Source organism: Dermatophagoides pteronyssinus, unplaced genomic scaffold (genome assembly GCF_027571235.1).
Source record: "Dermatophagoides pteronyssinus isolate colony J.1.1.1.1 unplaced genomic scaffold, Derpt_VIB-CSIC_2022.12 sq0008, whole genome shotgun sequence".
Taxonomy (NCBI): domain Eukaryota; kingdom Metazoa; phylum Arthropoda; class Arachnida; order Sarcoptiformes; family Pyroglyphidae; genus Dermatophagoides; species Dermatophagoides pteronyssinus.
This window is the reverse complement of record NW_027461532.1, coordinates 492,401-507,127: the sequence shown is the minus strand read 5'-3', so window position 1 is coordinate 507,127 and position 14,727 is coordinate 492,401. Positions and strand designations below refer to the sequence as shown.

The following is a 14,727-nucleotide window of genomic DNA, read 5'->3' as shown; positions in this document are numbered from 1 at the left end:
GTTGTAACCTTTTTTTTTTCTTGTTTTTTTTTTTTTTTTTTGGTTGAATATTTTCAAATCAAATGAAATGAAAAAATTGAATATTACCAGGCTCAATTCTCTTCTTTTCCTGACATTTTTCCATTTTCATTTCATTTCGCAAATAAAAAGTTTTTTTTTGCTCTCAAAGTGCTTGTGTTTGTTTTCATCAAAATTTACCCCGCGAGAATAAATAATCCATAAGCAAACATAAAACGCAAACATACTGTATACATATCTTCATTAAAATTAGATTTATGTTTGGTGGGTGGAGCTATGTGGGGGTCAAAATAAAGGTGGGAGGGACTATAGGTGATATATGATGATGATGATAATGATAATATTTTACTGATATGTATCGTTGTTTTTGAAAGGTCCCAGAAATTTGATACCATCAATAGATAATTATAATTAATTGATTTGGGTGATTGATTTTGTTGTTAATTTAGTTTTCATGTTTAATTTTAATTATTTTTTTTGGAAATTTTCCGAAAAGTTTCCGAAAAATTTCCCAATCATCATCATCATCATCATCATTATCTTGGTAATGATCCCGATTCCAGATGATCTTTGGATACAGAATATTTTTAAATGAAAAAAAATTCAAAGTTTATTTTCAAAAAAAGGCTCTCCGAAAAACTTTCCGAGGAAAATTCCGACGAAAACGAAAAAAAATCCTAAAAAAAACATGTTTCAAAAAAAACGAAATTCGTAAATTAAAATTAATGATTTTCACATCCACCACAGTGTGCGTGCGTTTGTTTCAAAATGAAAATAAAAAAAAAAACTTGGAAACAATGAAATTTTGTTTTGGTTGATAAGCTCGGAGAACCAGAAAAGAAGCTTTTTAAAAAAAAAACATCAGTAATCATTTCAACAACAAAAACAAAGCTGAAATGTGAAAAAAAATAACGAACAGAATTTTAGTTTTTTGAAAATATTTTCCCAAGCATAATTACAAATGACAATGATGATGAAAGAAATTGAAAGAATCACAAAATGATAATGAATGTTGATCCATTGAGGGTTGTTTGAAAAGGGGGAGGAAGGTGGTGCGGTTGTTTAGAAAGGGGGTTAAATTTGGACACAATTTTGTGTGTGTTTGTGTTGGGGATGTAGATATCATTGATGATGTCGAAATTAGAATTGATGATAATGACAATAATGAAACGCATGCGTCAATTATTTGTGAGAATCATTCAATGAAACTTGCAAAGAATTGGAAAAAACTAGAGAATTTGGAAACAAGAGAATACATTTGTAATTTAGAATCGAATCGATTCAGTTGTTGTTGTTTTTTCAAAAAAAAACAAAACAAAACAAAAATTCCGTTTTTTTTTTTTGAAAATGATTATCCGATTATAGTGTGTGTTTTGAAGTTAATCATGAGAATTTCACCTAATTTTTTTCTCTCCCTTCATTTGTTGTCGTTTGTTGTTGTTGTTGTTTTGATTGAATTTAATTTAATTATCAGCAATCGATTCATTCAAGAATGATGAACAAGAATTTTAGTTAATCAACTTTAATCAAATTGAAATTTTTTTTGGTTCATTTTCATCCAATGTGATTGGTGGATGTTAGTAAAAGTGGGCGTTTTTGTGGGTGTGTGTTTCGTGCCTGATTGGTTAAAATTATCGATTTTTTTTTGAAAATCAATGATCATAATGAATAATGAATAAAACAATCGATAATATCGATATTGATGATTTGAATAATGATTTGAATGATGATTATGAATTATTAAATATAACTGAACATCTTTACCAACATCTTGGTCCACAACAAGCATTACCATTAATATGGCTTATTATAATGACTATTGTTTATATTATTATTCTAATATCAGGCCTGATTGGAAATATAATAACAATATTAGTTATATTTCGTTTTCGTTATATGCAAACAATAACAAATCTTTATCTTTGTAATTTAGCTATTACTGATCTTATTTCATTAATGTTTAGTAAGTATAAATGTTTTTGAATTTTTAAATTTCTGTTGAATGAATATTAATGATGCGATTAAATTCAGCCATAAGAAAGAGTCCGAAACCGAAATTCCAAAAACTATATCGACAGAAAATGGTTTTTTTGTTTGTTTGTTTGTTCGAAATAGAAATAATAATTGGCCATTTTTTCCTCCTGATTTGGGATAAAATCCATATCATAAAAATGGTTTTGATGTTTATGATAATTGTGCATGCAGAGAATATTTGATGATGATGATGCTTCTGCTGCTGCTGCTGCTGTTGATGATCATAATAATAATAATAAAGCCAATGAATTACAGAATGCCATTATTATCTCTCTCTCTCTCTCTCTCTCTCTCTCTCTCTCTCTCTCTCTCTCTCTCTCTCTCTCTCTCTCTCTCTCTCTTTTGGTTGTGTCGGCTTCTTTATAATGATAATAATCAGAAGAAGAAGAAGAGGAAGATGGAGAAAATTCTTGTAAATTTTTATTCGGGGGAATTTTCTCCATTTTTGTTTATCCCATTCGATTTGACTGTTATGTGATGATAATTTTCAGCAGCAAATTCCTTTTTTTCAGTAGCGAAAAATTCTTTTCGTGATTTTCAGCTATTTCTACACAAACATGTATCTGTAACCAGTATCATCATTAGGTAATGAGAAAAATAATACAAAATGATAAGAAAAGTGATAAGATTTTTTTCTGGTATTCCGGAACATTATTATTAAAGAAGATAAAAAAAGGATGTAGAAGAAGTAAAATTCGTAATTTGTTTTCTTTCACTGTTTATCATTGGAATTTGTTGTTGTTGTTGTTGTTGTCGTTAGAATTGTTGTTGTTGCTGGAATTTTTGTTGTTGTTGCGAATTGGATAAAAGAATCCTTTTTTTTCATTTCTTTAATAATTTTCTTATGAATGCCAATGTGCAAAATAGAAATGAAAGAAATTTTCCGGAAAAAAATGAATGAAATGAAATAAATTAATCTGATTTCTGGAAAATATTTTTTTCTCGTTTTGAACAAAGCTTGACAACCAAAACAAACAAAATGAATTTTGTTTTTTTTTAAATCATTTTTTCAATGACAGTTATTTGTAATTATAATTATAATTATAATTATGATTCAAATTTTTTTATGGATTTATAAATAAATTAATGATATTAAAAAAAACACATAATGAAAAATTCATCATGTTGTTGTTGCAATGATTATGGAAATGAATTTTCTGGAAAATTTTTCTGGTGGGAAATTTTCTTGGAAATGTTTTTTCCGGAAAATTTTCTTCTATGGTCAGCAATTTTTTTGTTTGTTTGTTTGTTTGTTGAAATTGATTCAATTTCAATTTCCGATTGAAAACGAGAGAAAAACTTTTCTAGCTTTTTTTTCACAAAAACCAAATCAGAATTTGATTCTGTGATGAAATTGACATTATTGCTGCTTTGTGTGACGAAATTGAATTGAATTTCATTTTCAAATCAAAATAAAAAAAACTGATGAAAAAAAGGGAAAAAATAAAAAACTTTGATTTTTTTTAAATTAAAAAAAAATCAAGAAAGAAAAAAGATTTGATGAAATTTTGTTTGATTTTTATTGATTTTTTGATTTTGTTTGTTTGATTTCATTGATTTTTTTTATTGATTTTTTTCAAATTTTTCAAATTCAAGGTTTACCATTAGAATTATATACATTATGGCATCAATATCCATGGCAATTGGGTAGTGTTATGTGTTCATTGAAAACATTAATATTGGAAGGTACGGCCAATGCATCCGTATTAACACTGGGTAAGTATTTGGTGATTTTTTCTTAAAAAAACTTCATTGAAAATTGCCATCCACCACCATTTTAACATTCCATTCCACCAACCATAGTGGCATTTACAGTGGAAAGATTTTTAGCCATTTGTGGTTCATCAAAACATCAAACATTACAACCAACAACACAAACATTATTCAATTTTAAATCCATATTACATATAAAACGTTTAGTTTATCGTAATATTCTTTTAATATGGTTAATATCAATATCAGGTGCTATACCATTAGTACTGTTAACACGTGTTAATTATTTAGAAACAACAAATCATCATCAACAACAAAAATTAATCAAACAAAGTGCCTGGTGTGGTTTAGCTTATAATGTACCGGATAAACGTTGGGAATTAATAATGTTATCATCGACAATCATATTCTTCCTAATTCCATTATTAATAATTTCTTGTCTTTATTATAAAATTGCAAAAAAATTAAAAAAAACAATAAAATTAGATTATAATTTTAATTTACAACAATCATCATTATCAAATGATTATTATGGACAACAACAACAACAACAATTAAATGATCATTTACAATCAAGAAAAATAATACAATCAAGACGTATTGTTATTCGTATGTTAGGTAAGTAATTTTTACAAAAACATTTACAATAAATTTTCTGGAAATTTCATTGAATTTTTACAAGTTTTTGAACAGTGTCCCTGTGTATCACTGTGTATTTCAATGATTTCAAGGTCCATTATGATAACAGGAGTTTTAAACAAGGCAAAATATTCTTTCTCTATTGGATAAAATCATTGAGAGAATTTTGTTGTTTTTTATTAATCATTTCGTTATAGTAACCAGACTCCAAAACAAGAAGAAATAGATAAAAAGAACGAAAAGATTCTTGTTGTTATGAATAATTTAAAAATAAAAAACAAGTTAACCATTCATTCATTCATTCACTTAACCCTGATATGATTCATTTATTCATTCATTTTTGTTGTAAAGTCACAATAAAATTACAATTAAAAACAAAACCAGTGGATTTCAAGTTGACAAAATCTTCTCTCTCTCTCTCTCTCTCTCTCTCTCTCTCTCTCTCTCTCTCTCTCTCTCTCTCTCTCTCTCTCTCTCTCTCTCTCTCTCTCTCTCTTGGATTCTAATCATAATAATGGTTAGAATAATAATCTTCCTGTTATTGTCCACCCAACCATATACACCACACACACGCAATCATAATATTAATTATTCTGAAAAATTGTCATTTTTTTGGTTTTTTTTTTGTTTCTTTCTCTTCCTATATACACAGTGGTCATTGTAATTGTATTTACATTTTGTTGGTCACCATTTCATGCACAACGTTTATTATTTTTATATGTAACATTATATTCAAGTTGGAATATGTTTTTGAGACAAATTAATGGTATTTTATTTTTATCTGCTGGTATGTTTTATCTATTTACTAGTTAGCAGTAGTAATAATGGGTTAAATGAATGATTATTTAACCCAAAATTGTAATAGGAAAATTATTAATGTAATTCTTTTCGTTTTACTGATTACAGGATGTCTTTACTATCTGAATAGTTCATTAAATCCATTGGTAAGTTTGTAATTTTTGATTTTTATAAATTTTTAATTTTAAAAATGAAAAAATTTTCTAGATCTACTCGCTGTTATCAACAAGATTTCGTGCTGCATTCATGCTTTATGTACAACAAAGCTGTTTTGGTCGTCATAGTTTTAATTCAAGTGGACATAGTAATAGCGGCGGCGGGGTTAATGGTGGCTGCCAATCAGGACAACAACATCAATGTCATCAACATCATCCACAACAACAACAACAACCACGTACGAATCGTAAATGTTTATCACATCAATTATCGATCGGTAGCCGACAAATTGGTGCTGACGGTGGCGGCGCTGTTGGCGGGAACAATAATAATTCAATCAATTCATCAATCATATTGGTTAATGATGTACCAGCAGCAGTAGATGGTGGAAATAATGATAATAATACAATGTGCCTTACAAATAAACATCCAGATACTATACAGAAAAAAATACCATCGATAGTAATGACAGATATATCGATGATGAACAATCGAAATAATTATAACCACCATCACCAAAAACATCGAAATAATGAATTACAATTACCAAAACAATATCATCGTTGTTGTAAACATTGTTGCCACCATCATCATCATCATCAACATCATCATAGCCAGAATAATTTTCAACAAATTCCAGATAATAATCAACAACAGCAGCAGCATCAACAGATAACGGGACAAAATTCTTGGTAAAACTAAAAAAACTTTTTAAAAACTTTTTATTTTTTTTGTGATAAAAATAACTTTTATTTTGTACAAAGTGTGTATCTTTCTCTCTCTCTCTTGCTCTCTTGTTTGTAAATTATAAAAATTAAATTACAAAAAATTACAAAAAAAAACCCATTATGTTTTATGATGAATAATAATTTGATGATCATCAATTTTGTTGTTGTTGTTATTATTTTTACGGATGTTGTTGTAGTTGTAGTTTTGTTGATGATTATTTTTAATTTGATTTAAAAAATCATCACCATTTACAACTGATAATGCTTTTTCCATTGGTTGTTGTTGTTGTTGTTGTTTAGATTCAAATTGTAATTCTTCTGGTTGTTGTTGTTGTTGATTAATCATTGTTGTTGTTGTATTAATTATTGGTGTTATTATTGTTGTTGTTATTTCACTTGTATCATTGATTTTATTATTATTGTTATTATTATTAATTTCATCTTGTTGTTGTTGTTGTTTTGTTTGACGATTATCAAATGGACATGGTAAACCATAACCAAATTGAAAACGTAATTTTCTTATCATTAATGAATCTAGATTACGTTTTGGTCGTACAGTGGTGGTGCCGGCACCTAGTGCTTGTTTTTTTTGTTTTTGTTTCAGTTTTTTCATACGAGAATTTGGACATGATAAATTTGTAGGATCAAAATCCTCTACGGCAATAATATTACCACCACCAGCAACACCAACACCAACACCCATACCATTACAATCATCACCATAATCATCATCATAATCATCATAATCATCATCATCATCATCACCATCAAAATCATCATTATCATCTAATAAACCATCTTCACAATTTCGAATAAAATGCCAATCTTTACTTATATTACGATATGCAAAATATATTGTTATTATTAATATTGTTGCAACAATTAATGATGCAATTAATATTAACCAAAAATAACTATACGATGATGTTGTTGTCGATGGTGATGGTGATGATGATTGTATCGATACTATCGATTGTGATGTTATTCTTTTTATCGTTGTTGTTGTTGTTGTTGTTGATTTTTCATTATCATTTTGTTTTAAATATTTTTGTTTATCAATTATTATCGAATATAATGGTAATAAATTTCTTTTACGTAACTCTTTGATTGGATTATTTGTAATGTCGATGGATGTTGATTCGGTTGTCGTTGTCCCTATCGTTGTGGATTGATTAGATCCGGTTGTCAGATTGGTGGTGTAATCAAGTGCTATTGGAAAACTACTGCTGCTGCTGCCACTGTTATTTAGGGTTTGATTATCACTTGATGGCTGTGTCCATACAGCATTCAGTTTGATCGAGAAAACCAACAATATTATCAACAATTTAGTGCATTTTAATGATGACATAACATTCAATTGGTTAGGACGAAGTTGATTTTTTAAAAATGAAATGAAATTTCGTGTAAAACAAAACAAAAAACCGGTAAAAAGATTTTCAAAACAAAAACAAAAAACAAAACTGCACGACAACCGAAATAAAATTGTTTGAATTTTTGAAATTTAAGAACCCAGAAAGAATTCCAAAAAAATTCTATTCAAATTTTGTAATTAAATTCAAATTAATTCAATGAGAATTTGTAATTACAAAAAAATTACAAAATTTTTAAATTTGCAGTTTTCATTCCAGATCACTAGATGGCAGCAGGTACTTCAAAAAAAAATGTTTGAAAAATCCCATTTTTTTGTTGAAAATTTTGAAAAATTGTTTTTGTCGGAATTTGAAAGAAAAAACGAAGAAAAGAAAATCAATCAATAAAATTGGAAAAAATAGATAATAAAATGATCAATCAAAATCAATCAAATTAAAACCGAAATGAAAAAATAAAATTTTTCGGAAAGTTTCCCGTTCAGATATTATATGGGTTCTGTTTTTTATCACCAAGCAAAAAATAAAAACACCCATAAAGGAAAAATCGGTCATGGATCAAAGATTCTTAATGTAATCATTTTGTGATGATGTCCATTGAAATTCCTAAATTGAAAAACTAAATCAAATCAAGTTAATCGAAATATGAAAAAAAAAATGAAAAAGATGAATAAAAAAAGAGATTGGCCAATATAAGTCATTCATTCATTCATATCTCTGCCTTTATTCATCATTGATTATGGCGAAAATGAAATTGCCAAGAATATTTCCCAAGAAAAACACTTCACTACTCGAAAACAATCATAAAAAGATTGTTTGAGAAAAATCTCATCAAAGATTCAAGAAACTAAAGAAACAAAAAAACTTTTCACAAATAAACAAAAAATGAAAACTGATCAGAATAACTACAAAGAATATTCTTTTCTTGGTTATTCAAAATATCATCATAATCATAATATCCATTTTCATATTGTTTCGCTAAAATATTTATCATCATCATCTTTGATTGTAAATAATACTTGATTATGATTATGATCAAGAAGATGGTCGAGATAAAGAAGAATCCAATGAATATATAGGGTATAATAATAATAATGACAAAGATTGATTGGATTCTTGTGTTAACTAAACACCACCAACATTTTATTTTTATTACTTGGTCGTTTTTTTTGTTGTTATTTTGCTTTTGTTTTGGTGCGTGGGTGTTAAGTGTTAAGTAAGTAAGTAAGTTTTTTTTTATCCATTGTTGTTGTTTACCAGAATATTCTTCTTCAGTTGTTTTTTTTAATCATAAAAAAATGACAAGATTTTCATTTTTTCATTTTTTTCCACATCGTGACTTACATTGTGATATTCTTTGGTTTGGGAGATAATGAAAAATATTGGAGAAGAAAAAACGTCAAAAAAATACAATGGATACCCGAACCAGAATAACCAGAATAACTTCAGGAATAAAGAAATTCAAGAATAAAGAATTTTACTGAATTATCCATTGTTTATGATAATGATAGAAACCAGAACCTGTAAACAAACAGAAAACAAGATTTCAAAATGATGATCAAGATGATTGAAGAAAAATAACCAAAATGGCTACCGAGATGCTGGAAAGAGATAACAAGACAAGCAAAAACAAGCAAAACAAAAAAATTTATTGCCCATCATTTGGATAGAAACTGAAATGAAATCGAAATCAAATTATTCGATGATGATGATGATGTAAACGAAATGGCCAATAAATAAATATTGTGAATTTTGTTTGTCTTTTCTCATGAATGAAACAACCGAATAGAATATTCTATTGTGGGAGATGAGAGAAGGAAAGAAAACTATTTTATTCTTTTCGTGAGAGAGGGAATCGTTATTACCAAACAACCGATAATGATAATTACATTTTTGATGGTGGAGGGAAGAAGAAAAGTTGGGGAAAAAAACAACAACAACAACGAATTCATATTTTCCTTTCACTTTATTTTCATTTATTACATCTAATTTTTTTCTTTTTTCTTCCCTTTTGACTAACACCGTGTTATTATCAATCAATCAATCAATCAATAACATCATTGGGAAAAAAAAAAAAGAAAGCTGTTTGTTTGTTTTTTCATCACGAGATTAGATTATCTGATTTGCTGATAACATGTTGTTTGGATCCGGTTTTTTGCTTTGTTTTCGGTTTTGTCATTTGAGATTTGATGAATTTTCTTTTCCATTTTCAGCTGCTGCTGCTTTTCCATTAATTCATCAAAGCCAAATTGCATGTATGAAGATCAGATTACAATGATGATGATGATGATGATGGCCGAACGCTATTTACACCCAAACCAGTCATTCATTGGATGACATGATTGGATTTCCAAAAAAAACTTTCCAAAATAACCAAACAAAATTACAAATTTTTTTAAAAAAATTACTTTATTTTAAATTTTACTTTTTTTTCAGTCCATCACACACGCACACAGGCAAAACATACACACAGAAAAATCAAAATAAGAAAAAGAAAACCAAAAGAAATGAATGAAACAAAAAACATTTATGCAAATTAACTTTGAGGCGATTTTTTGTTTTGTTTTTGTTGAGAAAAAAACAGAAAAATATAAACATCATTTCTATATATTTGTAGTGATTTGGGTGTTTTTTTTTCAGGTGAGGTTCACACAACTTTTATGTTTTTTTTTTTTTTTTTTTTGATTAGATAGATCAAAGATAGAAAGAGATGATGATGATGATGATGATTATGATGAAAGGTGAGAATGACATAACTTGTCATTTGATAGAAAATTGACCAGTGCTCAATGTGAGAGAAGTTTGATAGATGTGTGTGTGTGTGTTTGATGTATTGCTTTCACAATGTTCGTTTTGCTTTGTTTGTTTGCTTTAAATAAATTATTATTGCATTTTCTGAATGAATTTGGTTGAGAGAAAGTAGTAGAAAAATATATGATATAAGTCCGCAGTTGATAGCGGAGAACATTTATCCAGGAGAAGGAAACATTTATCTAAGCATCCACATATTGTTTGGTGGTGGTGTAGGGTTAAGAATAATTTAACCCCCCAGTGGTGATGATGAATAAAGATGACCAGTGACGTGTGAATAAGTTAATTTATCTGATTTGATTTGCGCAATATTCAAGCTAAGCGTGCTGAAAAATTGCAAAAATGATGAGCGATGTGCATAACAAAAAAGGCGAAATTGTTTTTTTGGAAATTGAAACAAAGAATGAAACACACACATAGACAGAGAAAAGGAGAGTGTTAAATTTCAATTGAAAAAAAAAAATAATGATAAATTTCAATAACAACAACAACAACAATGATAAGAATTATTACAGAATTTTGTGTGTGTAATGTTTCTGGAAACTTTCTGATCTAAATGATGAAAGGAATGGGTGTTGGAGAGTGAGAGAGAGAGAGAGATCGTGAATGATATGAAGATGAAAAAGGCACAATTTGTTGGTGATGATGATGATGATGATTCTGTAAAAAGAAAAGAAAAAAATATTTTCAGAATAAAAAATTTAAGGAAAATTTCCAGAAACTTACCGGGAACTTTTCTGTTGGATCATCGTTATTGCTTCGTATATCAATAAATTATAATTAGGAACAAGCCAAAGGAAGATTTTCAAAACAACAAAAATTTCCAATTCCATTCACATATGAAATGATCGGCCAAAACAAAACAAAATGAATGAAAGAATCTCCTTTTCTGATATTGATTGCTTGTTTGTTTTGTTGTCCGGAAATATTTTTTCGGACAAAGAATCCGGTTATTTTTTGTTGTTGTTGTATCGGTTGACATTATTCATTTAGGTCTTGACTTGATTATATTGAAAATTGGACGTAGGTTTTCTGAAGTCAAACTGAAGTCTCACGGTTACAAGCTTGTGATACATCTGTGAATTTTTTTTTATTGTTGGAATAAATGGAAAAATTGAAAATTATTATTAAAAAAATGAAATTCAATTTAGAAAAAAAACAAACTAAAATTTGTTAACCCTGAAGGCACCTCACGAAACAAACTGTTCAAATTTCAAATTTGTACGACATTTTGATTGGATTTTTTCAACAAAAAACAACAACAAAAACGAGACATGGCCGGTAATTATCATCATCATCAATGAAAAAAAAGACGAAAATTAAGAAGATTTTTTTTGTTCTTCATTTCCGAATTTTTTTTCCCCGAAACGAAAACAAGATAAATGAAAATACATTATATTTCACTAACGGAATGAAATTCTTCTCCGTTGTCATTTGCAATTAGTAGAATTTCTTCATTCGTTTCGTTTCGTCAAGAATATTCTCTCTCTCTCTCTCTCTCTCTCTCTACATTCATTCATTATCGCTATATATACTTTTTTGGGTGATAATGGTGACATTATTGAAACGGTAAAGAAAATTTCCCATAAAATCTGCAATTTTCGTTTTTCAAAAAGTTAAAAAAAATTGCCATTTTAACCTGAAACGTAGCGAGAAAAAAAACCGATAAAACTTGATAAGGGTTTTTTTCTCCTTTCTTTCGGGTAAAAAACAACATAAATTTCAATCTAAAAAAGGTAATTTTTTCGTTTTTCGTTTCTCGATAATGACTTTCAATTGACCTTTATTGTCAAAATGATTTTTTTTATTTAAAAAAGCATGATTCTTTCTCGATGTTCAGCATATTATCTCTTTTTTTCCGAATAATGATTTTGAAAATTATTATCAGTTACTGTTCAACTATTTCGACTTGATTTGACATAATTTTGGCTGGAAAGATTTTCCTTCCATCACTGATTCACTGCTAGATAGCAGAAATGAAAATATTGTTTCTGACACCTGTCAATTCATTTCTCTCTCTCGACGATGATGATGATAACAACGATAATGATGATGATGTTACAATAGGCCAGGTTTTTTTCCTGGTTGCTACCAAATTCTTATTCTGTACGAGAATTCATTTTTTGCCAATTCTGACATTTCAGCCATGGCATACACCGGAACCCAAAAACAAGAAAGAAAAGAAACATGGAAAACCAGAGAGAAAAACGAGAGAAAATTCAATTCCAAAACGAAAAATAACAGAATTGCAAAAAAACTAAATGGAAAAAAATAAAACAATAAACGTGACCATTACCCGAATGATTTTCACATTCAATAATAATGGATATTTATCGAAAGAAAAAAAAATTGATGAAAATTTTCTATAGTCTTTCTTAACAAAATTATCATCATTATCTGAAAGAAAGAAATGAATCAATCGATCGATCGATCGATTGACATATTGATAATGTGCGTGTGGAAGAGAATTTTGCAAGAAAACTGACCAAATTGAAACAAAAACAAAAACAAAAAAACTTGACAAAAACTAAATTGAATTTCACAATGGGAAAACAAACAGAAACAAACAAGAAAGAAACAAGAAGAAAAACTTACGTAAAAGTGTTTTAATTAAATCATGATGACCAAGATTATAACCTAATTGTTCACAATTTTGTCCATTATTATCTTTAATATCTAAACGTGCACCACGTAATATTAATGATAAACAAATATTATTTTTATTATTAATAATAGCTTTATGTAATGCAGTATGACCAAATTCAGGTTCACATAGATCAATCATTTGTTGTGTAAATGCATTTGATAAAAATGAAACAGCTTCATCTTGATTATTTAGTACGGCATAATGTAATGCAGACATTCCTTTTTCATCGATTAACATCAAGTTAACACCTTTATGATGCAAATGTTTTAATAATGTTATATCACCATTACGTGCTGCTAACATTAATTGATTTAATAATGGACGACGATTTATTGTTTGTGGTGATTTTGATGGTGATGTTGTTGATGATGATAAAATTGATGGCCGATTTCGACGTCTTGGTGATTTTGGTGGTGAATCAATGATCGCTGGTGATGATTGTTGATTGATTGTTGGTGATAATGATAATAACATTGATGTTGATGATAATGTATTACCATTCTGTTTACAAGGTGATATTTTTGTATCTAAATTATCTGTATTAAATTTATCCAATTTACGCATCTGTTTATAATATGGTTCATTATCCAAATAATCATTATTATTATTATGATTATCATCAGATAATGGTGATTTTGGTGGTGTTTGTAACGTTGTTGGTGGTATTAAATCCAAGGTTTGACTATTTTGACGACTATAGTGATGATTATTATCAAAATTTTCGATAAAATGATCAATAGGAAGACTAGATATTTGTTGTTGATCATCACCATTAGCCATAATCAATGATGATGGTGGTGGTCGCATTGGTGATACTGCTGTTGTCGTTGTTGTTGTTGATGATGATTTAAGCGGTGATGATGTACTTGTAACACCGGCAACAACTTTTGCAATAACTTCTTCCGATGTAAATAAATCAAGATCATCTTTTTCATCAAATTGTGGATCCAGAATGAATAAATCCTCATGACAAATATCAACAACATAATAAAGTTCTTCTTGTGCACGATCGATACGAAAAAAACGTTCAGCTGTTACGGCTACAAAAAAAAATTTTGAGAAACATTTACATGAAAGTTACGGAAAAAGTAACCGAAAAAAAAATCAATCAACTTACAATCAACAAAACACCAATCATTCGATACAAATTTAACACATGATGATAATGAATGGTTATTTGTCAACGTTGCCGTCGTCGTCGATGTTGCATTTGTCGTTGTTGTTTCATTCGGTGACGATTCATTTTCAAAACATGTAGGCAATTGTGATGATTGTCCAGTCGAAATAGCCGTTATTGGTGTTACATTACCAACAGCAGCAGCAACAGCAGTTAAATCTGATGATGGACGTCTTAATCCTTTTTCTTTCATCATTTCATTAATACGTATTCGTACATTACTTAATTCCATAATTTGATCAATAGTTATTGTACCAAGTACAGTGGCTATTTAGAAAGGTTACGGAAATTTGGTTAATGGAAATGATGTTTTTTTTTCAGAAAGTTTTCAGAGAAAAAACAATACTTACAAATTTCTTTCAATTTTTCCTTATCATAATGATATGTTTCATAATCATTTAGATTTAATTTACGTATTTTTAATGTTATTTTTTCCAATGCAGGCCTAAAAAAAATTTCATTTAAGGAGAGAAAAGTGTTAAAAAAAATTTCATTAGAATTGGATTTGGCCAAAAAAGTGAAGAAAAAAAAAGAATCAAGTTTTTAAAACGGAAATTAAATTTCGCCTTTTGTTTCATCATCAAAACTTTTGTAAATGAGAAAAAAATTCAAGGTAAACAGGAACTAAAGTGAAGAAAA

General features: G+C 28.4%; 2 protein-coding genes across 4 annotated transcripts in view; one reads left to right on the top strand and one right to left on the bottom strand.

Annotated features, from left to right (window-relative positions):
- Positions 1-1,291: 1,291 nt before the first annotated feature.
- Positions 1,292-6,209, top strand: LOC113795260 (neuromedin-U receptor 2-like). 2 transcript variants are annotated; one of them, XM_027345450.2, is made up of 6 exons: positions 1,292-1,981; positions 3,649-3,768; positions 3,856-4,383; positions 5,057-5,191; positions 5,311-5,348; positions 5,410-6,209. In XM_027345450.2, the coding sequence occupies exons 1-6, from the start codon at positions 1,690-1,692 to the stop codon at positions 6,052-6,054; spliced, it is 1,758 nt and encodes a 585-aa protein (XP_027201251.2). In that variant the 5' UTR covers positions 1,292-1,689; the 3' UTR covers positions 6,055-6,209. The 2 variants fall into 2 exon arrangements, with proteins under 2 accessions (XP_027201251.2, XP_075677156.1); XM_075821041.1 differs by lacking the exon at positions 5,057-5,191 and having other exon boundaries at positions 1,293-1,981.
- Positions 6,210-10,109: 3,900 nt separating this feature from the next.
- rdgA (retinal degeneration A) overlaps positions 10,110-14,727 on the bottom strand; it is a 49,650-nt gene continuing 45,032 nt past the window's right edge. For both annotated transcript variants that reach the window (XM_075821040.1, XM_075821039.1), the window contains exons 10-15: positions 14,439-14,533; positions 14,029-14,355; positions 12,860-13,951; positions 10,991-11,340; positions 10,778-10,924; positions 10,110-10,590 (exon numbers count right to left, since the gene is read on the bottom strand). In XM_075821040.1, coding sequence (XP_075677155.1) covers positions 11,303-11,340; positions 12,860-13,951; positions 14,029-14,355; positions 14,439-14,533 — 1,552 coding nt within the window. In that variant the 3' untranslated portion in view covers positions 10,110-10,590; positions 10,778-10,924; positions 10,991-11,302. The remainder of the gene's footprint in view (positions 10,591-10,777; positions 10,925-10,990; positions 11,341-12,859; positions 13,952-14,028; positions 14,356-14,438; positions 14,534-14,727) is intronic.